Genomic DNA, 27979 nt, shown 5'->3' on the forward strand with positions numbered 1-27979 from the left:
GTGGCACGGCAGGGAGCGGGGAGGGCTGACCCCAGAGGTGGCTCCCTGCTGACCCACATCCCACCTGCCATGATGCTTGGAGGACGAGGGAAATTTTCCCTAGGGTGGAAAATGACAGCAGCGAACTCCCCTGGGGCCACACTGCTGAGCCCTCCTCGGGCGCTAAGGCACAGCCATCCTGCACCCCCTTATCAGCGCAGAGAAGCAGGACCCCATTTTTCAGAGGACAATTGAGATCCCAGTGGCCAAACCAATTGCAAAGACAAGTTGCAAAGTGAGGAGCCAACCGCAGAAAACACCAACTCCAGAGCAACCCCAGGGCTTGGCAGGAGCTGTTCTGCGCATCCACAAAACCAACGGAAACCCCGAGAAAGGAGCACCTTGCCTGCCTGCCAGGGAAGGGAGGGCAGCAGCTTGTGGAGAGGAGCTGGGCAAGGGGAGAGTGAGCCCCAGCAGGGGTGTTAGGAGCCCTCTTGGCCATGCTCTGCATCAAGGACCAGGCCCTGAACCAGAGTTTTGGCCTGTCTGTGAACCCCGTAGACCTTAGCAGGCTCCCAGCTCATTATCGCTTCCATCCTCAGGATGCCCTACAACAGAGCCTGGGCAAGGGGTTCTTTGGGTGCAATGGGAGTCTCTGATTTGGGGAGCACCACTGGCACACCAAGACCCACAGAGCTGCCCTGTCTAAAGACTTCTCTGGGGGGCTGGCAGTGCCATGGGAATCACTGATTCTGGGGGAGAGAAGTGCTGGCTCCCAGTGGGGAGGATGAGTATGGGAGGGCACTGCTGGATGGCAGTGGCCAGATGGGCCGGTACTGCAGGGTGGCTGCTACAGGCACTGGAAGTGCAACTGCTGGGGCCCAGGGGCATAGCCAGGTACCAGGAGGATGCCTGTGTACTGGGGGGCAATTGCTGGGTGCTGGGGGCAGAGCCAGGTAGCGGGGGGGGGGGGGACAGCCGGATAGCAGGGTGACAAAAGCGAGGTACCGAGCGGGGCAGCGAGGTACCGGGGGAGCGATTACGGGGAACCGAGGGGACCTGCCGGGCAGCGGGGGCAATCGCCGGGTACCGGAGGGGAATTGCCGGCTGCGGGGCCGGGGGCTGCCGGCGGGGCGGGCCGGAGGCGGGCACGGAGCCGGCCCCGCCCGGGAGGCCGTGCGGCGGAGGGGGAGCCAGCACCGGGGCCCCCCCCCGTACCGCTACGGCTCCCGCCTCCCTTCCGGCGGCGGCTCCTTCCCTGCGCCGGGGGCGGACGGGGCGCACCGGAGCCGCGCCGAGCGCAGCCAGGTGGGTGCGGGGCCGGGCCCGCGGTGCCGCAGAGCCGGGAGGGGGGGCCGGGCACCGGGATCGGCCCCGACGAGCCTCCCGGGGCCGCCGGCTTATGTAACGGGGCGGCGGCCGCGGGGATGCGGGATGCGGCATGCGGAGCGGGATGCGGGGAAGGATGCAGGTGCGGGATGCGGGTCTGAGCGGCGCGCCCCGGACTGCCCCTCCGCAGGGATCGGGAAAGGGGGGACGCCGATGTGGAGGAGATGGCAGGAGAAGGGCTGTCATCCCCGGACTATGCTTTGCCTACTCCAGCCCCTCCGTGCCTGGCCATCCCCTGCAGAGCAGGGAGAGGAGGGGACCTGCTCCCCCCAAGCCCCCTGCCTGAACCCGGGGAGGCTCCATGCAACCTTCTGCTGTGGGGAGCTCCTGGTACCCGCGGGGCTCTTCCCACGCCTCCCCATTACCGGCTTCCTCCTCCATCCTGCTCCCCACGGCTAAGTCCAGCCACTCGTGGAGCCTTCCAGCTGCACAGTCCCCGGTCCCCGGGGCTCCAACCCCTCTCCCTGCTGCACAGTCCCTGCGAGGTCCCTCCCGTGCCCCACTGCCCAGCCCTTCTCCCTGCCGTGTCCCCAGCACCGTGGCTGCAGCACACGGGGCAGGTGGCTGCCATGACCCAGGCCTGGCAGCACGCAGTGGCACTGCCACCCACATGGCACGAGCATGACCGGGCAGCCGCTGCCCGGGGCAGGCAGAGCGGTGAGTCAGAGCAGTGAAGCAGAGCTGGTACCTTTGCTCAGGACAGGGCTGATGGCTCAGGGCTTCTCCGTGCAACCAGCCGGGCTCTGCACGCGTGGCAGCTGCTGGATGAGGTTGGTGAAGGAGCTGGAGTGATTCGAGACAAGCCGAGGTGGTGGGTTTGGCAAATAGAGGATGAGGAAGGATGGGCCAGGCTCAGGGTGCAGAGAGGTGTCCTCCCTGCCAAACCTGCCGTCATCCCCCCCGCCAAGGCCATAGGACCCTGCAGGTTGTCAGGACAAGCTCCAGCATGGCCGGGGAAAACTGGGAACTCAGCCCCTGGCTGGCAGCACCACTCTGGGTGTCCAACCCTGGGGAAACTGGAGACAGCTCAGCTGACACAAACCAGCACAGAAAAATGTCTAAAGTATCTCTCGGCCGTGGGTTGAGTGTTTGTTTCTTTGGTGTCCTCATGTGGTAACATCAGTATTGAAATCACCCCACCAGACAGAGATATGAGCACCCGCAGCACTGGAGGGTGACTGCAGTTTGCACCTTGGCTCTTCCCCACAGCCCACCAGGCCTGGTGCTGCTTGTTGGGAGCTGAGGGGACCCCTGTTGGGTTGCCCAGCACGGTTTAAGCTCTGGAGCTGAGAGGTCGCAGTGGAGGTCAGGTACTGCAGAGAAACCCTGTGAGGAAGAGATGGTGACTGCTGGCTGGGTAGCACAGCTTCGATCCCACCACTGGGCACCAACATGCCCCCGTGGCCCAGAGCTTGAGAAGTGTGGTCTGGCAGTGGTCGTGGTCACTGCATTCCAGGCTGCCGCCTTTCCCACCAGCACCGAGCCCAAACCCTCGGGCATGACGTGCTGCCCAAACACCCAGGGCCGGACCTTGCTGCCTAGAGCAGGACCTTCCCAGCGGCCAGAGGATCCCTGCTCTCGCCTGCAGCCGCTGTGTGTTCCTGGCCAGACCTCCCCATTTGTTCTTATGCCAGCATCATCCTCGAGTTTAAATGATCCTTCTCCCTCCCTGGTGTTTACTCGCTGGGTGTATTTATAGAGAGCAATCAGGCCTGCTCAGCCAGGGTAAACAAGCTGCGCTCCTGCGGGCTGCTCTCGCGTGAGCACTCTCTGCTCGCTCGTCCCAGGAGCTTTCCCTTCTGCCTCTCCTGGCTCCACGCAGCCTTCCTGGCCATGGAAACCTGGACCATCTGCCCCATCCAGCCAGGGGCTCTCTGGGCTGTGCCTCCAGGCTCCAATGTCTCACAAGGTCACCCAGTGCCTTGCCAGGAGCCACTGCAATACGAAGATATATACCTTAACAGTTATACATACATGTCACCTTTTCTGTGCTGTTCTGTGCCACAGGTACCTGCTCCTCCTGCAAGCAGCCAGGCAGCAGGTCCACCCCTCTCTAGCTGGTGCCACCAGCTCCTGCTGTATCACTCACCAGAGGTTCAGCAGCATTGCACATCTCTGCCAAATCCCAGAGCCCCGTGATGGTATGACCCAGACCTGCCCCGGTCCCTAGCAAGTTGAATTCTGCATTAAGATTTTTGAGGCTGAGGGTCTGCTTTTTGAAGGCAAGGCAGTTTAGCCCAGGTACAGGACCACAACCGGGAAATGCCTCTGGGGGCTGCCCAGTGCAGCGTGGTACCCTTGACCCCTTTGCATCCCTGCTTGAAAGCCAGGACAGGGCACTGCCAGCACTGCATCCAGTTTGCAGATACCTTCCCCAAGCATCATGGCTCTGAGCCTTCCTTCTCACCCCAGTGTCCAGACACAGAGGTGATGGCAGCCCCAAGACATCTAAGGGAGAGCATCTCCCTTGTGCAGAAGTGCTTTGAGACATGGCCCAGAGTTTCCCAGCCCATGCACCCCGCTGCTCCCCTTCCCCAGCCCGCCCTCCTCCAGACATTTGCACCAGCTCAGCTATAAAAGCAGGGTGCCAAGAGCTGGAGGTGCCAAAGCAGAGCTGTGGACTTGTTAATGCTCTCATCTCGAACATCAAGTTTTCCCTGAATGCTGTCTCTTTTGTCCAGACCTCAGTGGGATAAAAGCATCCCTGCCAGCACCTGGGGACACCACAGTCCCTGAAGCTGGGGGTGTCCTGGCACTGTCACCCTGCTCTGCTCTTCCCTATCCTCTGCTTTTGGCTGCAGTTGTTTGGTTGCCTGGACAGACAGACAGACTGAGCTGTCCAGGTGAGATGCGCGTTGATGGTACTGGCAGGCTCTGCACATTGCAAAGGCAAGAAAAAAAAACACTTTGGTCCTGCCCAGATGAAAAATACCCTGCAGGGATCAGAGCAGGACCCCCCGGACCCTCTGCATCCTCTTGGGTCCCTGTGTAGGGGGTCCCTGTTCTTCCCACCCTCTGCAAAGGGTGGGAAGAGCAAAGAATGGCTGATTTGCACCCTAGGCCGTGGCTGACAAAGCGGGGGACTGGTCCTGTCCCAGCCCAGCTGTCTGCTTGGCACAGAGCTGTCTGGAAAGCAGCCACCCCCCGGCACACATCCCTGCAGCACTCCGCAGACTGTCTTACCCCGCTTGGGAGCCTTCCCACAGACTGAAGGAGGCAGCGGTTGTCCCCAGGAAAGGTCACCTTCACGCTGCTGCTGAGCCCTTCCCAGGCTGAGCTGGTAGCTGCATTTCCCAGGCAAACGGTCGCTGTTTTGGGGTCTCTTCGGGGGTCCCTCTGCCCCTTCCCCACAGCCCCCAGAGCTCGGGGTCTCTGGGGTAAGCCTTCACCCTCCCAAACCCAGCGCTGTCCAGTGCCTCCTACCCCCAGGGCTGGGACGAGGCATCCTGCTCTGTAATGCCTTTAAAATGCAGGCTCCATCCATCTATCCATCCATCCATCCATCTATCCATCCATCCATCCATCCATCCATCCATCCATCCATCCATCCATGCATCCATCCATCCCAGTCCCGGCTCCTCCAGTGTCGCTGTTTGCCTGTGTTTCCCCCAGCTCTCCTGGGTCATCTATTTATCTCCAATTTGCCAAAGCCTCCCTCCTTCCCTAGGGTGGAGGAAAAGGCTTTGCTCGAAGTCAGGATGAATTTGTAACTTCCCCAGGAACCCGCTCCTCGAGTTGCACAACACAAATCACACTCGTGGCATCACCCGTCGCAGTGGCACCAGCAGCACTGCGGGGATAAATCTCCCCAAAAACTCCAGTGTGGCACCCAGCACCCTGGTACCTGGGCCTCTGCACAGCCTCTGCCCAGGCCAGTATCCCCCAGGAGCATCCCTGCATTGCCCTAAGCATCACAGGGGGATTCCAGGAAGGGACAAGATCCCAGGTCAGAAGCTTCCTGAGGTCCAGCAGCAGTGGGGAGCCCAGAGCAGGCCCAGGCTTTCTCATACTGCAAAGTCTGAGCAAAGGCTTTTGTTTGGCGGCTTGTTTTAACTTGCCATTATGTTCTCCGAAGAAGAAATTCATCATCTGCAGGCTGAGGAAGGCAGAGTTAATGTGAAATTTTAAAACCCTCGAATAGTTGAGAGCCCTCTCAATATTTAATGAAGGCATCCAAATTCCCGGGTGCCTGCAGAGATGGCCAGGAGCCCTCTGCCTGCAGCGGAGGTGGTGTCCCTGATCCAGGAGAGGACCAAAGACCCTGACGGGCTGCCACCTCCTGCAGCCTGCCCCACTGGGCTCCCACTTGGGTGACAGTGGCTTTTGGCAGCAGGTTGCTCCCATCCTTGGAGGTGGGATGAGGGGAGTGCACAGACACACCGTGGGAGGGTGAGAGCAGCAGGCAGTGGCTGCATCCATCACCATCAAGTGATTCTGCTTTGTCCACCTCATCCGGTCCTTGGCCCCACCATGGAGCTGATCCTGTCGCTGTTGGTGTCTTTGCAGGCCCTGTTTCCCTGCGATGCTCAGCCGCCCCTGCGAGGTCCTTGTCCCCCTGCGTTAGGTGCGGAGCCTGCAGACGTCTGGCTCTGCACACACCAAGGTAGGCAGCGCTGCCCCGGCTCCTGAGAGGCCATCCCGCTCTGTATGGTGTAGTGCAGCCAAGGGATGGATGGGGGGGTGCCACGTCGGTGGAGCCATTTGGGCCCCCCAAGGACAGGAGAGGTCAATCATGGGCATCCTGGCAAGACCCCAGTGCAGGGCAAGAGGCATCTGGGCCATAGGCTGAGCCCATGGGAGTGTGGAACAGCCCGGGCTCTGGGGCGGATGCTGGGCGCATGGGGGCTGTGGCAGGTGATGGTGACTGTGGGGCTGACACAGGGCCAGGGTTTTTTTCTTTCTCCTTTCTTTGCTTTTGAAAGCCCCCAGATGGGAAAGGTACGAGCCAAACCTCACTGCAAGCAGCCAAGAATGAATTTCCTGGCCAGAGCCCCAGCAGCTCTTGGAGCGGCGCCGGGCCCGTCCGGCGTCACACTGCAGCGGAACCCCCAAGCACAGGCAGGCTGGGGCAGGTCTCAACTGGGGTGGGCACTGAGACCCCCACCCATCCCCGCTGCCCCCCACTGCGGGGGTCTCACTCCCACAGTGCCCTGAGTTAGGGCAGCACAGGCTCATCCTGCTCCCACCAAGCTGCAGCTTGGATGGAGCCCAGACACCCAGATGTCCCCCCCACGCTGCCACGGAGCACCCCACCATGCAGCCATCTGCTGCCATTGAAGGGCAGGGTGTCCCCTGTCCTGTCCCCTGTCCCCTGTCCCTGTCCCGGAGCTGTGGCCTTCGGACGGCTCTGTTGCCCATGGCATGGGGCATCTCGGCTCCCAGAGCTCCCCTCTCATGGCATGCAATGGGTCCTTCTTACCCGGGAAGGCAGATGCTCTCCCAGAGCTGGGCTGGGAGTTTGGATGGAGCAGGACCACCCATCACAGTGTCCCTGCTCCTCTCTTCCTCCCACTGCCCAGCCTCAGCAGTGCAGGGAGGTGTTAAAGCACCTCAGGCTCTCTGCCCTCATCTCCAGAGCCCCAAAGAGCTTGCAGGATCTTTGCAAAACCAACTCTTCTATCAACACAACAGGGAGCAGCACCCAGGGGCTCATTTTTGAGGGTGCTTTGGCTGGAGGTGGGACAGGCAGGGGCTGCTGCTGCCCTGCTGTGATCTGGTTGCCCAGTCTTGAACTAATCATCCCTTGTTGTTCATGCCTTTACCCTGCTGGTGAAATGAGGGTGGGTATAACCCTTCCAAGGCTTTCTGCAGGGAGCGGGTGCCCAGATCCCATCCCTTGGGCATCTGCTCCCTGCACAGTCCCAACCACCTCCATCATCATCACCTGCACAGGCCCTGCATGTCCCTGCCAGGGCAGCAGGGATGGAAACCAGTATGTGCATAGGCTGGCTCCTTCCCCACAGGCGATGGCTGGGGCAACGGGGAGGGACAAGGAGGCAGCGGAGGGGTTGGGGGGGCTTCTGTGTGCTCCCCAAGCAGTGCCTGGTGTTCTGTGCCCAGGTCCGCACCGGCCCCTGCAGAGCTGTACGGGTGTGCATGCCTGCCATAAATATTGATGGGGTGGACTCAGCGCAAGGGTGCGTTTATATACAGCGATTGGGATGTAAATGCTGGAAGTACCTGCTGTGTGGGCAGGAGAAAGCAGTGTAGGTAATAGCACTGAGGCTGAATGCACAGTGGCTTTTTTACAGGGAGGTGGGATCCACCCTGTATAGGTTGGGGAGGTGGGAAGAGCACGGGTGAGTAACCCCCAGGGTCATAAACCTGTTTGGGAAGTCAGCCAGACCCGCAGCAAGCCTAAATCTTCCATCTAAGACTGCAGCGAGCCACCATGGCTCCCACAGCCTGCTCCCCGCACAGCCACGCTAGGATAAACAGCGAGGGGCTGCAGTGCCTCTGTTTAATAATGCATGGCACAGAGGCACCGGACGCTCGCCGGGAGTTGGGAGCTGCGGGGACAAGGAGTCACCACTGCAGCACTCAAATGGTGGGGTCCATCCCAGTGTCTCCTGGATGTGGACACCTTGGGGCTTTGGGTGGCCCTGAGACTGGGGCTGAGGGAGCAGAGCTCCCCATCAGAGGGCACAGAGCAGCGGCAGCAAAGCCAAGGCGCTCGGTTGCGCAGTGGCTGATATCCCATCAGACTGGATGCTTCTTAGAAGGAGCCTGGAGCTGGGTCGCTGTCCCCTTGGGTGCTCTCGCTGAGAGATTCAGCCCCTCTGTCACTCTCTTGCACAAATGTAGGTGTAGATGGTCTTTCTGGGGAGCTCTGAGAGCATCCCTTCCTCTCTGGCATCCTCCTGGGACACCATGCTGGGAACAGCTGGAAGCCATGGGCTCAGTGTCCTCCTCTCCCCATCCCTCCTCAGCCACAACCACTGCAGCTCCCATGCTGGCTGCAGTGCCCAGGACGAGCGTGCTGGGCCCTGCAGGCACCAGTTCACAACCAGCTCCTGCAAATGGCCCCTCAGAGGGACAAACACATCCCTCACTGTGCACGGTGCCGTGATCCAGCCCCACCAACCATCTGCTGCAGCAGCTCCCTAACACCCACTGCCCGGCCCACACTGCACCCCACGGCACAGAGCTGGGCTGGAGGATCCCCACAGGCAGGAGCAGGCTGACAGGTCTATGGTAGCGATGCCGATGGGTCTGCAATAGTGGTGGTGGTGGGGCTGTGGTATTAATGTAGGTGGATCCATAATAGCGATGCAGAAGAGCACAAAAAGCCACAGCATCAGCCTTCATCCAGACGGCAAAGCCCAGAGCCAGGGAGACCCTCAGGGCATGTGGCCAGCAGAAGTTACCCTGTGAGGGTGGCTCCAGAGGTGGATTTGGCCCATTTTCTCCATCGTTCTCTGCTGAGCTCAGGGTCCCGTGCCGCAGTGCTGCTCCCACAGTGGGCAGAGCATTGCAGCAGAGCCGGGGTCAAGCCATGGCACCAGCCACCTCCCTGCCCGCCAGCCTCCGGGCCCATGGCACACTCCTGTGCCAACCCCACAATGAGACCTGCGTTCACGCCCATGCCTGGCATGGGGGGATACCGGAGAAACGGGTGCTGTGGGGCACCCACATGTGATGGGGGGGCTGTGACTTGCTGCAGGGCAGAGCAGTGGCCCCAGCACCCCAGGGGCTGGACATAGGCAGGTCTGAGCATGTTATGCTCGCCCTGACCATGGCAAAACAGAGTGACCCCAGGTCCCCCTCGCTTTGGTGGTGTCACCGGCAGGAGGGACAGAGTGCTGTCTCTGCAGCCTGTGCTCAGCCGCTGCACTGGAGGGTCCGGCTCCAGACTGATGCTGTAGCACGGTGGTGCCTCCCCTCATCTATGTCCCCACCGATTGCCAGCCCCAAGGGGCCAGGGCTGCTCTTCAGAAGTGCAGCTGCTGCATGTTCTGTGCTGCCTCTTCCCCTTCCTCCCGCTGCTGTTTTTGTTTTGTTTAAGAGGCTGGGTTACGAATTTTAAACAGGCTCCTGAAAAACCCAATTACCTCCAGAAGACAACCTGATAAAAGCTGCCTAAGTGGCACTGTGGAAATCGCCTTGTGCAGCAGTGGAGGGAAAACCAACATAATAAAGCCTTTGGAAATGGAGTTAACCACTTTTAATCCCTCGGTGCAATGAGAAGGACCAATAATTATTTTCTGCAGAGATTATGGGGGGGGGGGTGGATAACTGAAATAACTGCCCTGTGCTAATGGGTGGCAGCAGGCTGGGCTGGCAGTGCCGCAGGGATGGGTGCAGGTATTCGGGGACCCGCTTCCCTCTGCCCTGGAGCTTTGCGAGGACCCGCAGAGACTGTGACCTTGCAGGGTCCCCATGTGGCTGCAGGGCCTGGGGGTGATGCCTGGGGCAGGCAGGTGGTGGATAGTATGGCTGATCTGGCAGCCAGCTCTGTGTCCTCTCACCAGGAACTGGTGGGGAGCAAAGCAAGGTGCTGCTGGGGCCATGCACCCACGGTGGCTCTGTCCCTGCCGTGCTGCCCCCGCGACTTGGCAGCACTGAGAGCTTCCTCCTCCATCTGGCCATGGCTGCCCCCCATCCCTCCTGTCCCGTCCCTTCCTGCCTCTCCAGGCAGCCACCCTGCAGGTGACACAGCCCAGGACGATGGCAGGGATCAACTGTGCCCAAGGAGCGCCCACACTGGGCACAAGCAATCTCCCACCACTGGGAGCATCCTCCAAACACCAGCCAGAGCCAGCTCAGCTCTGGGGCTGCAGGGGTCCCCATGGCCCATCCCGGGAGCAGGGGTGTCTGCAGGGGTTGCAGGGCAGGAGGATGGAAGCGGTGCCCAGGGCTGGTGATGAGCCCTTGGCTGCCCTTCCCATGGGATCCCAGCCAAGCAGGGCAGACTTGGGCACCCGCCAGCCTGTCGGCTGCAATTGTGTGCCGGCACCAGGGCAGTTTGGCCACAGCTCACGTGAGCTTCGTGCTTCCCACAGCAGCAGGGATGGGGCTGCTTCACTCACCTTGCACCCTAGCTGGGGTCCCACGCTTGGGGACAGCACCAAGGCCACCAAGTCCCATGGAGGGCAAGCCCAGCTCAGCACCGACCACCGGCATAAGCGGTGGCCCTGCTTGGCCACAGCTCATACTGGGAGCAGTCCGCGGGGACGCTGGGAGCTACTGGGGGAGGATATGCTTAATGAGCCGAGGCATCTCCAAGATTGAAAGACTCAAGGACCCATCCCAGGCACAAAAGGAGGCGTTTGTCAGGCGCTGAGAGACGGACTCGTTAATTCCTCCTGGCTGTCACACTTATCTGTAATGAATTTGTGCTCCGCTGTATTATTTTTAATACAATAGGAGCGGTGCCGCCCGCCCACCGCCCGGCTGCCGGGAGCGCTGACGTCAGCGCCCGGAGCAGGGCTGCCGCAGGACGGACGGACAGACGGACTGACAAGGCCTGTCTTGCCACCCACATGCCCGTCCCCCCTCACTGCCCTCATGCCAAGCGCGAGGGCACGAGGCTTTTATTCTGTGGAGGTGGAGAAAGGAGCTGTTGGTCAATGGAGGGAAGGAAAGAAAGAGGCTGAAGGCACAGGGCTGGTGGAGACGGAGTGTGCCAGGAGGTGTTTTTGGGAGTGGTGAAGAAGAGGGCCATGTCCTCGATGTGTTGTCCCCGTGCTGAGACCTGTCCACAGCAGTGGACAGCCGTCAGGGCTGGAGCTGTCAGCGCATGTACATAGTCGGTGTCGTGTCCCTGTGGAGGTGTTGGGCTGGCTCTTGGATGCTGATTTTGCCCCCGTCTTCCCCAGCAGCAGGATGGCTGCCCACCGCTGCCCCACATCCTGCGTCAGCCCTATCCTCCCTGCAGCAGCACCATCGGGTTTTGGGGGGCATCTGCAGCCTGTCCCAGCCCCTGCAGGCTCCCACACACAGAGGTGGAGGGTCCCTGAAATGACCCTGCACCCAGACCCTCTCCAGCACTCCCCTGGGCTGTAGCCGCATGATTCCCCACAGGGCTGCTCCTCCAGAGCCTCACCATCAAACACCAGCAATCCCCAAAGCCTGGCTCTGAGCACCACTAATCTGATTTGCAAAAGGCTCGTCTCGTTTCTAATAACCTAGGGCTGGATTAATTAGGAGGCGCCGGCTGCCCCTGTGCATGGTGGCAGGGCTGGTGGCAGGGCACACGCCTGTCCCTGGGGTGTCTCCATGCACTGTGACGAGAGTGGGAGGCCCAGGAGAGCCCTGTCCCAAAGGCGGGGAGGGGCTGAAAGAGCCCCTCTCCCTTTGGGCAGGCACAGGGGGCCCGGGCAGGGTGATGCCCCCCATTTCCTGCCAGGGAACCCCCCTGCTGCAGGGGGTCCTGAGCTCTGTGGGCATCATAGCCTCGACGCCACTGTGCGCTCCAATAGCATCCCCTCCCTGAGCACCCCTCACCCGGCGTGGGACACTCCGGGGGTGGGCAGCACCAAAAATCCAAAGCTGGGGCCTCTGTGCAGTGGCTGTTGGTGGGGATGAGATCGTTTATCAGGGACTTTAAACTCCCGCAGGCGCCCTGCACTGCTGCGGAGTGGGACGAGGTGCCGGGTGAGGGAGCAGAGGGTGCGGGACTGGAGGGAGGGGGGAGGAGGCAGCTCCCCGGTGGCTCCGGCTGATGAATGGATTAATGCCTCGTTTCTCCCATTAATTGCCGCGGAGGTGAATCATTAGCCCCGCGCAGGACGCGCTCCCCCCATCCCTCCGCTGCGGGAGCGCGGGGAGGGGGGGACCCGTTCGCATCTCGGGGAGCGGTGCGGGGATCACCGGGACGGTTCCCCGGGGGTCGTGCGACGTTTACCGGGGGGGGGGGTCCCGCACCCCCTCCCGCGCGGGGCCGGGTTGCGCGGTGGCGGGGGGTGTCGCCCCGGGCGGGCCCACGCGTGCCGCCGGGGGCGGGTGGGGGCCGGGCCGCGGCGGGGCGGGGCGGGACCGGGAGGGCGGAGCGGCGGCAGCGGAGAGCGGCGGCGGAGCCGGTGAGTGCCGCGCCGCGCCGGTGCTGAAGGGACAGCGCCGCCGCTGCGGCACCGGGCGGCACCGGGCGGCACCGGGCGGCCCCGGGCGGCGGGCGGGGCCCCGCGCCGCATCCAAGGGGCGGGTGGGGGTGGGTAAAGCGGTGGGTCTCCCCGGCACCGCGTCCCCTGCGCGACCCCCCCCCTCGCTCCTCGGCTTCCGCCCCCCCCGCGTCCCCGGTGTCCCCTGCGCCCCCGGTGCGTGTCCCCCGCTCAGGGTCCCTCCCGCGTCCTCTGTGTGCTTCCGCTCCCCCCTCGCGGTGTACCCCCGGGTTCCGCAACCCTTGCGGTGCCGGTGTCCCCCGCATGCCGGGTGTCCCCTACGTCCCGTGTCTCCGCTGTCCCCCCGCCCTCCTCGCGCCCCCCCGTGTTCCCTGCGTCGCTGCAGCCCGTGCGGCCCCGGTGTCCCGGCGCTTGCCGGTGTCCCCCGCTTCTGCTTTGTGACCCCCGCGTTGCCCGTGTCCCTGCACCCCCCGGTGTCCCCCACCATACCCCGGTGTCACTGTGCCCCCCCAGGCAGCCCCGATGTTGCGGTGCTCCCAGTGTCCCAACGGCCCCTGGGTGTCCCCTGCACCTTCCCTGCAGCCCCCGGTGTCCCGGCGCCCCACAGTGTTTCCGCGGCCCCAGTGTCCCCCGAGCCCCCTCTGCGGTCCCGGGGCTCAGCAGGGTACTGCCCGGAGGAGCCCCCACTCCCCGGTGCCGCGGGGTGCCCCGGGGCTGGGAACAACAAACTTCCCTGGTTCCCGGTTTGTGGAGCCCCTCCAGCCCACCGCGGGGTCCTGGGGCTGGGGGGACCTGCAAGGCTGCGGCACCCACTGGGACGTGCACGCACACACACACACACACACTCTGCAAACTGCACCCCCAGACTGCAAGCACAGCCCTGCAGCCCCCCCAAACACAAAGGGCATGCGGGGGACACAGGCACATACCCTCCTAACACCCCCTGCCGCCGCCCGCAGCCCCCTACACGCACACGCACACAGAGCATGCAAACAGCCTGCAACACCCCCACACGTACACACAGTCTGCAAATTGGTGTGCACCCCCCCGTACAGCCTGCAAACCCACGGCCTGGCACACGCAGCCCCACACACACACGCTAACACAGCCCGCAACCCCCCCACGCAGTGTGCAAACACACGCAGGCAGCACAAACACACACACAGAGCGCAGCCTGCAACCCGTGTGCTCACGCTCACCCGTGCGAGCCCTCGCATGCACATCCGCAGAGCTCACTAACCCCGAAACTCATGGGTGCACACGCTCAGAGCTTGCAAACAGACTGCCAGCCCGCACACCATGTGGGCACACGCAGATTGCAGCCCCCCAAACTTACACATATACACACACGTGTGCACACCCCCCGTGCAAACACAGCCTGCAAACACACCTCTTAACCAAGAGCACGCAAAAGCTCCATCCTGCACACACAGTGCCCTGCGCATCGTCACCCATCCCCAGCACCCGCAGGGATCACACACACAGTCACAGGCTGCTGCCTGCAACCCCTACAGCCCCCAAACACCCTCACAACCTGCCAACAGCCTCTTCCCCATCCCTCTGCAGAGCACATGCGTTGTGATAGACACACGCGCTCACATGCAGCACCCCGTGTCCCGCTGTGCTGCACTGGCAGCCCCAGGCAGGGTCTGACACCCCATACACCAAAGCTGGGGCTTGCAGTGGGTGGTGGATCCCCATCCCTCAAGCCCCCAGCAGCACCCCAGGGCTCCTGTTGCCCCACCAAGGGCAGTGCTGAGGTGGAAAGTCCCTCCACCGGTCCTCAAAGCTAGTGGGGATGCAGGGAGGGGGCTGAGGGGTGCAGGAACAGCCAGGAGGCAGATCTGCCCACCCTGGGGCTGGAGACACAGAGGGTACATCATGCCTGGGCAGGGGGGACCCTGGGCACAGCATCCCCAACCATGTCCCTCTCTGCCCATGCAGGTGGCCCAGGTCGGCAAGCCCGGACGTCAGTGGATGAGCGCTGGGCACTGGCCTAGCCGCACACACACACCGGCACCATGGACTTTGTCATGAAGCAAGCGTTGGGCGGTGAGTGGCTGCCATCCCCTCTCAGGGTCACCCCTCTGGGAGCTATGCTGGCTCAGCACCCCAGGGAGCACGGTGGGAAGGACACAGTGCGGTGACAGAGCCATGGGGAGACCCACCAGCAGTGAGGAGCTGCTGGTAGAACCCTCAGGACTCCTGTTCCCAGCACCGGCAGTACCAGGGTGGGAAATCCCTGCTCTCCTGCCGCTAAGTGGGATTCCCTGGCGGGTCCCCTGGGTGCCAGCTCCAAAGGAGCTGCTGGCGTCTCCCCCAGCTGACGCCAAACTAGGACAGCACAGGCAGCCCATGGCAGTCCCCATCCCCACAGCCTCCAGAGCCTGTCTGCAGCTGGCTCCAGAGCGGGTGGCCCTGGAGACGTCCCGGGTCGTCCTTGACACAGGGGGCTCCATGTCCTCCCTGCCTATACAGGGGCTTCTGCAGCCAGCAGCGGGCTGCAGCGCCCTTGGGGACCAGCCGATGGTCTTGTGCTGTGCAGGGGCCACCAAGGATATGGGGAAGATGCTGGGGGGTGAGGAGGAGAAGGACCCCGATGCGCAGAAGAAGGAGGAGGAGAGGCAGGAGGCCCTGCGCCAGCAGGAGGAGGAGCGGAAAGCCAAGCACGCCCGCATGGAAGCCGAGCGGGAGAAAGTCCGGCAGCAGATCCGCGACAAGGTGAGCACACACGTCCCCTGCACCCACCCCGGGATGGCGCTGGGGAGGGCAGCCTGAGGCGGTGGTGACGGGCACAGGGCAGAGTGTGGGCAGCACCCGCTGCCTGCCCTGCTGAGCTGCTATGTCCTCACAGTATGGGCTGAAGAAGAAGGAGGAGAAGGAGGCGGAGGAGAAAGCTGCGCTGGAGCAGCCGTGCGAGGGCAGCCTGACGCGCCCCAAGAAGGCGATCCCGGCGGGCTGCGGGGACGAGGAGGAGGAGGAGGAGGAGAGCATCCTGGACACCGTCCTCAAGTACCTGCCTGGCCCGCTGCAGGATATGTTCAAGAAGTAACAGCACCGCCAACCCTGCCATGGGGTGCTGGGGCACAGGCGCACGATCCCCTCCCACTCCTCCATCAGTTCCCTTGACCCCGGGGGGGGGGGTCCCGCACCCCCTCCCCGTCCCCTCCTGCCCTTTCCCCTGGACCAGACCAAACACCCGCCCCGTCCCGTCCAGGCAGGGCCCCACCCCACCATGCCAAAGGGGATCGGCCCTGGCCGGACAAGGTGAACCGGGACCAAATGCACTGATGTAACCTCGTGGCAGGCTGGGGGCACCCCAGGCCCTACTGGCTTCCCCGGGGTAGCTCCCCATGCCCCCAGCCCTGCCCTTCCTGCCCTTCCAGGGGACCCTGGCAGGCCTCTGCTCGCCTGCCCTTGTCCCCAGCACTGCCATCCCCCTGCCCCATCCCGCCTTGGGCCATGCCCAAAGCACAAAGCCAGGCGCCCTGCCCGCAGCTCCCCCCATCCCTGGTCCCCAGGCACGGGGGTCCCCTGGGGCTGCCCGGTGTGTCCCAGCATCGGGGGGTTGGAGGGGACCCCCCCACCCCTCCCCGCATCTCTGGCCCCATAGTTAAAGCCATATCAGTTAGACTGCAATACTTCAGCACCGGGAGGAGCGGGCACCACGCTCCGCCAACCGTGTACAAAGGCACGTGTGGGGCAGGGACCCCCCCTGCCTCGTCCCCCCCAGCCCTGTCCCTGCTGTCCCCACCGCTCGCTCGTCCGTGTCTCGTCCCCGCTGGCCCCTGTTCTCGCGTTGGTGTCTCTGTGCCAGGGTGCGCCCCGTCGCTCCATGCGTCCTCGTGTTTGCTGCTCACGCTCCCACCCCCCAAGTCCCTGCTGTCCCGGGGCCACCCGCAGCGCTGAGCCGAGAGCCCCACACTGCGCTGCCGGGGGCCCCCGCTCTGTCCCCTGCAGTAAAGCCAGCGCGGGGCCGAGGGCTGCTGGACCATGAAAGCCCGGCTGCCCCCCACCCAACGCTGGACACACGGGTCCCCCGGGCCTGGGAAGGGATCCCTGGGCAAGCATCCTGGGTATGTCCCAGGATCCGCTGCTTGCACCCCAATAGGGGGATGTGGGGGAACACCCTCAGCCCAGCCCAGCCCTTGCCGCACCGTGCTCCGCTCTCCCCATGCTTCCTTCGCCACAGCCCCCCGTTGCTCACCAGGGCCCTCCTCGGGAGGCGGCGGGCAGCTCGGGGCCCCACAGACATGCTGTGACCATCCTGCTCGAACTAGTCTTTGACAAAATAATATAATAAAAGGATTTGTACATTGCTCTGGCTTCTTCTCAGTCCCTGCTCCCCTGGGGTCCTGCGGCAGCTCCCTCGCCCCTTCAGCCCCCTCTGGGCTGAGACCTGGCAGCTCATCACGCTAGGGGAGGCCACAGGGCCCCAGCAAGGCCATAGATGAAGGGAGAGGCCTCCCGCAGCTCCCACAGCCCTGTGCACTGCAGCTGCCTCCACACACCCCATCCACCTTGCAGGTACCTCTCCAGGGTTGGGGACAAGGCAAAAGGGATGGGTGCTGGTGGGCCACTGCCCCACAGACATGGCAAGGGGCTTCTGCCCCTTCCCCCTGATTCTGGGACTCCCCTCACAGAATGACTGGGCATATCCCTGGGTACATGGGCTGGTTTTGGTGGGTCACAGCCTTCTGCCCCCACAAGAGCAGGGCACGAGACTACAGGCAGGCCCTGGGCGATGGGGCACACTGTGCCCCCCTAGGACCCTTGGCAGTGCTGGGAAGCCTCCACCCGGAGCCAGCCTCAGCTTTGACTGATTTGCCATCATTTAGCAGCAAAGAGCTCAGCTGTTACGCAGGCGGCATCACCAGAGTAGTCACCTGGAAAAGCTTCTGTCAGAAAAAAATATGAGAGTAGGAAATGATAGAGATCTTGCAGGCAAGGTCTCCATCGCAGGCAGGCTGCACCCACTCCTCTGCGGTGACTGCCTGCCCTGGGACCACAGTGCCACCACAGGGGGAGGAAAAGCCCCCCAGCTCTCCCTGGGGAGCAGGGGCAGGGGACACGCTACTTGTCCCCCCTGGCAGGGGTGCAGGGAAGGGCTCTGCCCACAGCTGGTGGCCGTGGCACGGGACAGGCAGCGCCTTCTGCTGGGGCCACTCCTGCTCCATCCGTGCTGCCAGATGGGAGCAGGGATACGGGACTGGACAGGTCCCTGTGGCTGTCCCCATCCCGTCAGTGTCGCTGGTGCCACTTGTCCCCAGCGCGGGGGCGCAGCGCCCTCTGGTGGGATGACAGCGCAGGACGGGAGACAGCGAGAGGGGACAGGGACGAAGGGGACAGACCCTCCACACAGACCCCTCGGGGCGCCCTGCCATGGCCAAGGAGAAGGAGGAAGGGGAAAGGAGAGCAGCTCAGCACCCGCTTCTGCCCCCAGAGCAGCCACAGGCGCCTTCGTTATGGAAGAGGATTTATCAAAATTAGAAAAAACCACCACATACATTAAAAAAACCCCACAAAATAAACAAAAGAAAAAGCCCCAGATGGGGAAACATCCCCCAGTTCACATCCCCCCACCCTCCCCGTGCTGCCCCAGTGCAGGGAAGCAACACGGGACATCTGGGAGGGGCAGGCTGTGCTTGCCCTTGCCACCCAGCCCTTGGGGACAAGGGGACAACACGTAGCTGAGCAGTGCTGGGGAGCCTGGCCCATGCGGAGCTCCTCTCATGGGAGGCTCCTCAGCAGTCACCTTCAGTGACACACTTTCTTTGGCCACCTGCCTTTGAACCAAGCCCCCCGTGCCCCAGAGAGTAGGCAGCAGCCCTCGGAGGGCATGGGGGGCCCTGCCAGCACCCCCCAACCTCCCCAGCACACGAGCTGCTTTTTCACCAATGCTCCCGAGAGCAGAATGTGCTGAGCTGAGCCGGAGGTCGCAGCACTGCCAAGCAGGCAAGGAGGGGAGTCATTTCCTTACCCTGACCTACACTAACTAAGCACCCTCCCATCCCCAGAGCAGGTGAGCGCTGCCTCCCCCGGTGCAGATTCCTTAGGAGTCATTGGGGAGCCCGAAGAGCTTGACAGTTCCTGCCTCCCTGCTGCTGTCGTATTTGCCATCTTTGTCATCACAGGCGAAGGCCAGCAGCGGCCTCTTCGGGTGCCAGGCCACTGTGAAGGTGGGGGACTCGCACTGCACCTCCCAGAGCTTCTCTCCTGCATGGAAAAAGGGCCATGTCAGCCTGGAGAGCCTCCAGCCCTGCGCTGCCCCGCAGCACACACACCAGAGCCAGGCACCCGCGGCTTCTCTGCCGCGCAGGGCAGAGGAACGAACGCTGCTTCAGCGCCTTTTAATCACCTGGTGACAAGGCAGAGACATGACACTCATGTCTGCCACCGACTAACGAGGCAGAGGCTCCCCCTCATGGCGCTCTGCTCTGCACAGCAACGCTCTCAGACGGATTCTCTCAGTGCCCTTCCAGCTCCACCAGCACTTCTCCCTCCTTGCTGTTCCCCAAAAGGAAACCGTTACCTGTCTCCACCTCTGCAATGTCAATGAAGTGATCTTCTGATGCCGATGCCAGCATCTTCCCATCGTGGCTAAAGCTGAGCGTCCGCACGGGCCAGTCAAGCCTGCAGCCACGGAGCGAAGCAGACAGTGAGCCTGTGGCATCACCTCCTGCACAGGCACCAGGGAGGGGAGGCAAACAGCTCTGGGACAGCACTACCTACCGTGAGAAGCACCTCACACACACCAGTTCATCCACATCCCAGAGGCTGACCAACGCATCAGCGCTGCCCGTGGCGAAGTACTTCCCCATGGGATCAAACTTGATGCAGATGCAATTTGAAGGATGGGCGTTGATGGACTGAATGGGTTTCAGCTCTGGATAACTGTGGAGAGAGGGCAGGAAGCAGTGAGGGGAGTGCAGGGCTCGAATACAAGCAGGGCAGGCACGAGGCACACGGGGACTGTGCACAAACCACCAGCGCAGGGCCATGCTCTTGGAAACCTTGAGTGCCAAGTGAATGAGGCAAAGCACCAGGGTTACTCTCAGGGAGCCCAGCCCAGGAGCAACCTCAGCTCCAGGCAAGTTCATTCCCACCCCAGAGGGCTGGGAATCACTGGAGTGTGGGACTCAGGTTCCCCAAAAGCAGCAAAGGGGCTTGCAGACTGGTATCTGCCACAGCCAGGCCAGCTACCCACGGCACCTACCTGAGAATGTTGATGCAACCGTTCCCGTTAGTGAGGAAGAACATGTTGTTATCGTTGTTCCAGGAAATCTCATTCACCTCAAACTTGAACTGTTCCTCAGCTTTGGAGCGATGTGTCTTGGCATCAATGAAGGTGACCACGTCATCCTTGTTCCCTACGGCAATGGTCTGTCCATCAGGGCTCCAGCAGATGTTGATGTTCTCCCCTGCAGGGACAGAAAGGCAGCAGGTGCAGCTGCCACCCAACAATTCCCACAAGCCACGCAGTTTTTATTCCTAATCCAAGGCCACAATCTGCTCCACTAACTCCAAACCACTCCCAACTGGAAAGGACTGCCAGACCTGCAGTGTAACACACAGGCTCCACACAGCAGCTGTCCAGCAAACAGTTATCGAAAACCAAACTTAACAGGACTGCAGCTTCAAGCTGACATGACCACATCGCTGCCCTTCCCATTTCAGCCAAGGTGGGACCACAGCAACCTCCAAACAAAGTCAACTCAAAGATCCTCTGAACCCAGTGATCTTTGAGATCCAGAAAAAAGCATAAACCAACAATGAATACCTATGAACAAGGGTAAGAACAAGGCCAGTTGCAGTTACGCCATCTTACAATGCCATTTCCAGCCCCAACAACTCAAAACTGGAGCTTTCCAAAGGCAGAGAGATGGTATCTGGGTTAACCACCACATGAATTCAAATAACTTGGGTTTTTTGAATCCACAAAAACTTTACTTCCACCACAGCTCTCTGCAAATGTGCCTTTCCCCAGTCTCCAGCCTGGCAGCCCACAGACTCCAGAGACAAGAAGTACACAGGACATTTTAACAGCCAGCACTGTCATTCAGCCGTTTCTCCAGTCCTGACACCAGAGTACATCAGCCCTCCCGTTCACTTCCAGATGAGTGCAACACAGAGACAACAGCACTCAGCAACGACACCCTGACCACCAACACCCACAAGAAGGGTCCAAAGCACTGCGCCACTGCCGACGGGTCCCCCACAGCTGAGGTCCTCCTGGGAAGGCAGCGCCTCACCTTTGGTATTGACAGTGGCGATGCACTTGGTGGTGCGGACGTCCCAGATGCGGATGGTTTTGTCCCCGGATGCTGTGACAAAGAGGTCAGGGTTGCTGGGGTGCCAGCAAAGCTGGTCCACACTGTCCCCATGGCCCCGGTAGTTGTTCTCCTTCACCTGGAGGGAGGGGACAGCCATTGACAGGATGAGCCTGGCTCTGCCCCTCTCCTATCGCTGAATGCTGCACCCTGTTACCGGATGGGGCGGAAGCCCAGCCCAGAGCCCCACCACCGTGCCGGTCACGCTCTGCACCCACGGCCGGCCGGGATGGAGCAGCCCTCCCGAGCCCAGCACCAACTCCAGCCCTGGCACCAGCCTGCGGCGTCCTTGGCGACGCTCCCCCTGCGTCGGTACAGACCCGAGCACCCGCTTCCAGGCCTGGCGCCGACCACCGGCGCCCACCCACCACGCCGAAGGGGAGACACCTGCCCCAGCGCCCGGGCCCGGGCGGGAGGGGTCCCGGGTAACGGCCCGAACGTCCCAGTACCAGTCCCAGCCCAACGGCTCCCGGGGTGCCCCGGTACCGGTCCGAGTGTCTGCTCCAGGTGCCCCCGGTGCCCCGGAGCTCACCAGCCGGTCCTTCTCGAGCAGGAAGACGCTGGCGGTCTTGTCGAAGGAGCCGGAGGCGAGGCGGCGGCCGCAGCAGCTCCAGGCCACCGAGTGCACCTTGGCGCCGTGCGCCGGGAACTCGCGGCTCCGCGTGTTGGCGCGGAACAGCTCCTGCATGGCCTGTACGTAGGGCGACAGCGCCATGGCGCCACCGGGGCCGCCGCCGCCGCCCCGCCCCGCGGCCGCCGCCACTGACGCAGCTTCCGCCGGCCCGCGGCCCGAGCGCTGCCGCCGCCGCTGCGGCCCCGTGGGGGGCCGAGCCGCCGCCCGCCGCGAAGATGGCCGACAGCGTCGTCCTCATAAGCGACCAGGACTCGGAGGGCAGCCGCTCGCCGCCGCCCCGGCGCCGCGCCCGCCGCCCGCCGCGCCCCGCGCTGCCGGCCCCCGCGGTGAGTCCGCGGCTGCCCTCATAAACATGGCGGCACTTCCGCCGCGGCCGGAGGCGCCGGCCGGGTACGGGAGCCGCGCGGGGGCACGAAGCCCCGCGGGCCGCAGCCCCGGCCCCTCAGCCCCGGCCCTCACAGGACGCTCCCGCCGCATCCCCCTGGCACCCCCAACCCCCCAAGGAGGGATCGGTCCCCTCGGCCGCCCCCCGCCGGCCCAGCCCAGCCCTGGTCCCCAAGTATGTCCCCGCAAGGTCCCAGCCCTCTTGGCCACGTCCCCCCAGGAGGACCCCGGGCCCCAGCCTTGGTCCCTTCAGCTGCGCCCCAGGGAGGGTTGCTGCCACACACACTGTCCCGTCCCCTCAGCCAGGCAGTGGAGTGTTTGTCTCCGGTTTATCCGCCCAGGCTGCTGCCAGCGTGCCCCATTTCCCCCTCGGGCTGGGGTGACACTGCTCCCTCGCAGGGGAGGACCAAGGCACGCTGACCATGCTGTCTCCTCTACCCCCACAGGAGATCATCGATCTGACCTGCGAGGATATAAGCACAGACCCGGCGCCATGGAGGAGCCTCACCTTCATTGACCTGACAGAGGACACTTGCAGCCCTCCCCACAGCACCGGCCAGGCTGACCAGGACCCCAGGCAGGCACCTGCTTCCCCAGCGGTGCACGTGTTCTACCCCTGGATCTACTCCACCCTGAAGCAAGAAACGGAGGCAAGGGCAGGGCCGAGTCCTGCAGCGCCCTGTCACAGCACTCCTATGGAGCCCACTACCACCGTGGACAGAGCGGAAAGCACAAAGAACTGTAGCTGCTTCTCTCCCACCTCCAGCTGCCACAGCTCCTCCAGCAGCCCGGAGCAGAACTGCAGCACTACCACTTTTAACAGTGACTTGGGCTCCCTGGCCAGCATGCAGCTGGACTCAGACCTGCTGTCCCTGTCCCCCTCCAGCCTGGACAGCAGCAGTAGCTGGAGAGCCAGTGGCCCAGAGGAAGAGACTCCCCATATCTGCCAGCAAAGGGAACTCCCCCCGAGGCTGAGCCCTGTCCCAGCCCTCCCCACAACCCCAGGGAAGGCCCAAGGGCCTTTGCTGGAAGCAAATGACTTACTGCCACACAAAGCAATCCCACAAGTGACTCTAGCCAGGACCAAGGCTGAAAGCAAGACCTGGCTGAACAAACTGCATTATTTCAGGAGGAGTGGAGTCCAGCACCTCTTCCTCCAAGGCGTAACACCCGAAAGGGAAACACAGCAGGTAAATGAGGTTCAGCGTAGCCGCTACCCAGCCCAGTTGGAGCCTGCACAGAGCAGCCCTGGTGATAGAGGATGGAGCAGGGGCAGCCCCTGCTCTGCTTCTCCTTTTGGGGGAAGCCTTGCCAGGCACCTGGGATCTCTGGTTGTTGCAGTTCCCTTCACAGTGGTCCCCAGGTCACAGCTGGGTTCCCCTGTGTCAAGGGGAGCTGGCTTTCACCCATTGCCTTGCCTTGTACACAGCAGAAACCTGAGCTCATGCCCAGCGGGAAGCTGAGCATGGTGCACAACACCATGGAGGAGAACTTCGTGGAGGCCACCTTGCATTTCCTGAACGAGTTCGTCTCCTACCAGCACTGTCCCCCAAAAGAAATCATCTCCTACTTGATCAGACAGATCCTGTTGAACCCCCACAGAGGAGAGATCCTGAAGGACACCTACATGCTGCTGATGAAGATCCAAATGTACGTGTTCCCTTTGCCATGGTGCCCTGGGGCTGGCTAGGTTATTCTCTGTGGTCCTCTCCCACAGAACAGGGAATGATTTCCCTATAACCCAGGATGATCCTCCTGTTACAAGCACAGGCACATCCCAAGCTGTCTGAAAGGTGGGTCACAGACAGCCTGTGACACCAGAGGACAGAGGAGTGTGTTTGCCTTGTTCCTGAAGTGCAGATCTCACTCTTCACTGCTGTGACGTGGCAGAAACACCTAACCTGGACTGCAGCAGGGGCCCTGGGTGGAGCAGTTCCCTCCACTGCACTCAGGGATCCCAGAGAAGCACAATGTTTTGTGAAGCCACAGGGCCAGGAGTCCTGGGACTCCCCATAGAGTACAGCCCCAGTCATGTGCTTCCAGAAAATGAATGTGGTCAGGGGAGGAGGAAAGGAGAGGGTGAAGCTGGAGAGGAGGAAGCAGGGTAGGCCCCTGAGGAAGCAGGGCTGGGAAGGGCCAGGGGCTGCTGGGCCTCCTGGCAGGAGGTTGGGCAGTTCAGCTCACATGGACAGTGCTGTCCTTGCAGGCTCCATCCAGCCAACGCCACCACAGTGGGATGGGACTGGACGCTGCTGAAATGCATCATGGAGGACAAGGTACTTGGCACCACATGTGTCACATTGAGCAGGGATCATCCAGTATACAGTGCCTGAGGGTAAGTATTGCCCCAGGGCTTCACATGGCCATGCTCTGCTCCAGAATGGTTTTGCAGCTGCTGAGCACAGCAACTGCCACTTGGGTATCCCACATTTACCTCATTTAGTGCTCCCTAACCTGCTGCACAGCAACAGATACAGCCTCTGGGTCACAGCCCTAGTGCAACTGTAGAACAGACCCAGCAAGGCCCATAGGGCATTGCCTGAGGAAGACAGCCCCTTCTGAAGCTACTCCTCATTTATGTACTTCAGCCCCTTACCAGAACAGCCATATCCCCTGGTGCTTCTCACCCTGCAGCTCCACCAGGCTCACACTGTCTCCATCTGCCCTCAGGAGAAGCCCCCTGGCCAGCTGCTCTTCCTGCAGTACGTGGTGCAGACCCTGGAGGACGACTTCCAGCAGAACCTGAGGCTGCGCCTGCTGCAGAAGTCAATTGCCAAGAAGGTGCTTTCGTGTGACATGTGCTTCAACAACGTCAAGTAAGGGACATCTCCTCCTCCTCCCCTGTTCTCTAACCAGATGCTGAGAGGCAGGGCGCAGGGAAAACTTGTCGAGACTCCAGGGCAGACTTTCAGACCTTCCAGGAGAGGGAGACAAAGGGAAGTGTAGGGCCCAAGCATAAAGAACAGGAGCAGGTTTATAAAAGCAAGCCAGCAGAGATGCTGCAAGGCATTTTCAGCTGCAATCTAGCAGGCTTTTCCCAGGAATGGGGTCAGATTCACATGGCTCAGGACAGAACTGAGATGGAGGCAGTCCTACTGACAAGCGCATGAATCCACTGCTCAACAGAGCTACTCCCTAACCTGTCCAAGCATATTCTTCATCCTTGGGGTCTTTCCTCAAGCTCCAAGTGGATCTAGAGGTCAGAACACAACAAAACCGGGCCCATCCCCACTAAAGTTCCTGTTTCTGTTCCAGGGAGGTGGTTGAATGGTTGGTCGCAACAGTTACAGGAGTCAGTTTGCCGCCGCCGCAGGAGCAGCCACAAGAAACTACATCATCTTCAGCAGAAGCAAGGGCCGAACACAGCTCATCTGCACCATGGCTGGCCAGCACTGACCAGACAGAGGTGGCTCCACCAGCTTTCTTCACCCAGAAGTAAGCCCCAAAGTCCTGACTCCCTGCTGGCATTATCATGGGGCCCAAGCCAGGGAGAAGCCAGAGTCTCTCCCTGTCAGGCCAGGGAAGCCAGGCTGTACCTGTGACCAGTTTTGCTGGTTCTCCCTTGGGTAGACATAGACTAGGCAAGCACAGACTTCTTCCTGTGGTCAGTAACCAGCTCAGTAAGCATGCTCCTCTTGCATGTAGCATAAGGCTGGAGCTCTTGGCCCACAGCTCATGCTGCTCCTCCAACACTCAAGTACGGCCACTGAGACCTCCCAAGGGCCCATCTGGGGATTAGCTCCGATTCCAAGAGCATCGGATTCAAAAGCCACCACAAGACATCAAATCTAGCCTGCTCGTTCCCCTACATCCCTCACTGCAATGCATGAGGCTGAGTAGGTGCCATCCCCACCGTTTTACTTTGCAAGCCAAGGGGTGGCATCTCTTAGTGTTGACTGTTTCTCTAACCCAGGGTGATGCTCCTGCTCCAGCGGATGTTGTCCATCGCAGTGGAAGTCGACAAATCTCCCAACTGCAGCTCCTGTAAGATCGCAGATGTGATATTCCCATTTATACTGAATATTCCCCTGAGGAGCCAAAGGTGAGACAAAGGTCAAGGCAGCACCTGCGTGTGTGAACAATAGGCTTATTCCTAATTTACATCCAAGTCTGGGTGCATAAAGTACCACAGGGTATAGAAAGACAGGCTCATTTATGACCCAGCCAGCTAAAGCATGTATCTCCCATGGAGAAACACCACCACCAGCTGTACACACCTACCCCGCTGGTGTGTTGCTGAGAACAGCTGATTCTCTCACTTGTTAAAGTTGCAGGACCTTAAAACTGTAAAGAGGGTCTGAAAAGCAGCACTTTGCATCAGCACAGCCAAGTACTGGCAAACACATCACTGATTCCCAGGGGCAGCTGGGTAACTCATCAGAAATATGAGTTCCTACAGCTTTGCCTTGGCATCCTTTTGGTTGCTTCTCTAAGAAATGCAGTATCTGAAGCCAAAGCACAAGGGCCTGACAGGCTCTGTGTAGACATGAGACCCACAGACATTTCAAACCCATGTGTGCAACCCCCAGCAAGCAGAACTCTCTCACAGTGCACAACAGGTCTAACCAAGCCAAACTGACTGACCACGCTATCATCCCACCCAGGTCAGATGTCCTAGATGTGGCTGGCCACATCTCACTTGCTTGGCTGTGCTACCTGCGAGTCAGCAGGAATGGGTAACTGCTGCACAGGCTGCTGGGCAGGGTGAAGTGAAGCAGCTAAGCTGCTTGACAGACCATACCAACTTTGAGTGGCCACAGGTCAGACCTAAGGACAGAAACATAAGGCATAATGAAGGTCTCTGTCACATCTGGTGGTTTTCCTTCCACTGCACTGCTGGGCAGCCCCTGCAGTCACCACATCTGCACTGGATCAGCACCAGCATGACACCATGCTGGAGCAGTTGTCCAGGTCAGGCTTATCCCTTGAAGTAAATCCCTTTTGTCTTCCAGGGAAGCTTTCCTAAATACCATGGGGAGCCAGCTCCTGCGCTGTAAACTGCTAGAGCTGTTGTTCCAGCATAGCTGTGATGTGCCTACAACCTTGCCTTTGTCTCTGGCCAAGATCCTTTATTTCCTGAGTCACTCCTCTGTGCTGCTGCAATACCAGGTATTTAGTCCAACCTCTACTTTGTCTTTTGTCCTAAGAAAACCTCTTCTAATAACCAAATGCTTTCTCTGTCACAGGATGAAACAGCAACATGGCAAAAATGGGATGAGATGCTGGAGTACTTGAGTTTGCTGCTGCTGAGTTACCAAAATGTAATACTGGGTAAGCAGCCTGTTTTGGCATTAACAAACATGATCTCATCAAGAGGCTGCACTAGAACAGCCAAAGTACCCTTCTCATTTTTCATCACTCTTGAATTCATGGCTACTGAGTCTTAGAAAGATAATGTGCTTCCATTCCCCAGGACCCTAAACGGGTCAGGCAACCCATTGTGTTACCTCTGCCCACCAGCATTTCTTCTTGCAGAGCACTTGCGGAGCTCACTCACTGACCGGATGGATTTGATCATTCAGAAAGCCAAGCCCAAGCTCCAGGACAGCGACGACATTGGCCACCTGGACATCCATCTGAAGGTAGAGGACTTCATCAGCCGAATGCAGCAGGTTCTGGGGGAGCCTTTTCCTCTGCAGATCATGGAGAAACTGAGCATGCTTCGGGAGTTATTCCTCATTGTCACCGCTACCTGATGGAGACATCCACTGCAGCAGGGGCACAAAGAACTGCATGTTTCCTCTATAAAACCCCATCAAAACCCCATCTCTTGCTGCAGTCTCAAGTGTTGTACATCATGAGTTTGGTTATACATTTCTTGGGGGGGGAGTGTCTGGTTTACATGGTCTCAGTTTCATATTTGCCTCATTCTGCAGTTTTACCAAGCACTTTGTACACTTTAAAAAATAAATTATTTTTGTACATGCTGAGACTCTTCTCTTGGTGCCAGTCCTGCCCAAAGGAAGTGCAGAGCTCCATCAGCTGTACTTTGGGACAGCGTTAGACTAATGCAGGTGTAACTTTGGCAATAGTTTGCACAGCAAGCAAAATGCCAAAATACCATTCAATATTTAGGAAAATATTATTAATAGTATTAAATAGTATTAAACGTTAATAGTATTTAAAAAATTACCAAGCATGGAGTCCAGTGAGGGCATTCCCAGTGCTGGGATCCCCAAGCCACACTGGCCAGGGATTAGGAG

The 27979-nt window shown here is 60.8% G+C and overlaps 3 protein-coding genes across 6 annotated transcripts; 2 read left to right on the forward strand and 1 right to left on the reverse strand.

Annotated features, from left to right (window-relative positions):
* The first annotated feature begins 1139 nt into the window (after positions 1 to 1139).
* CPLX2 (complexin 2) lies at positions 1140 to 17772 on the forward strand. Of its 3 annotated transcripts, XM_030503875.1 has the most exons (5): positions 1140 to 1287; positions 5875 to 5971; positions 14373 to 14480; positions 14974 to 15149; positions 15283 to 17772. In XM_030503875.1, exons 3-5 carry the CDS (start codon positions 14450 to 14452, stop codon positions 15478 to 15480), a joined length of 405 nt encoding a protein of 134 aa, XP_030359735.1. In that variant the 5' UTR covers positions 1140 to 1287; positions 5875 to 5971; positions 14373 to 14449; the 3' UTR covers positions 15481 to 17772. The 3 variants fall into 3 exon arrangements, with proteins under 3 accessions (XP_030359735.1, XP_030359737.1, XP_030359736.1); XM_030503877.1 differs by lacking the exon at positions 5875 to 5971 and having other exon boundaries at positions 1161 to 1287; XM_030503876.1 differs by lacking the exons at positions 1140 to 1287; positions 5875 to 5971 and adding an exon at positions 12337 to 12389.
* On the reverse strand, positions 16706 to 21746 carry THOC3 (THO complex 3). Its single transcript, XM_030503868.1, has 6 exons — positions 21291 to 21746; positions 20681 to 20837; positions 19645 to 19849; positions 19161 to 19322; positions 18961 to 19061; positions 16706 to 18644 (listed from the first exon to the last, which is right to left on the reverse strand). The coding sequence occupies exons 1-6, from the start codon at positions 21471 to 21473 to the stop codon at positions 18481 to 18483; spliced, it is 972 nt and encodes a 323-aa protein (XP_030359728.1). The 5' UTR covers positions 21474 to 21746; the 3' UTR covers positions 16706 to 18480.
* SIMC1 (SUMO interacting motifs containing 1) lies at positions 21584 to 27706 on the forward strand. Of its 2 annotated transcripts, none has more exons than XM_030503867.1 (10): positions 21584 to 21718; positions 22223 to 22966; positions 23209 to 23426; positions 23983 to 24052; positions 24447 to 24592; positions 25032 to 25211; positions 25690 to 25818; positions 26729 to 26885; positions 26963 to 27047; positions 27252 to 27706. In XM_030503867.1, exons 1-10 carry the CDS (start codon positions 21608 to 21610, stop codon positions 27470 to 27472), a joined length of 2061 nt encoding a protein of 686 aa, XP_030359727.1. In that variant the 5' UTR covers positions 21584 to 21607; the 3' UTR covers positions 27473 to 27706. The 2 variants fall into 2 exon arrangements, with proteins under 2 accessions (XP_030359727.1, XP_030359726.1); XM_030503866.1 differs by having other exon boundaries at positions 21591 to 21718; positions 23206 to 23426.
* The last annotated feature ends 273 nt before the right edge of the window (positions 27707 to 27979 follow it).

The sequence above is a fragment of the Strigops habroptila genome, chromosome 12, assembly GCF_004027225.2.
Source record: "Strigops habroptila isolate Jane chromosome 12, bStrHab1.2.pri, whole genome shotgun sequence".
NCBI classification, from domain to species: Eukaryota; Metazoa; Chordata; class Aves; order Psittaciformes; family Psittacidae; genus Strigops; species Strigops habroptila.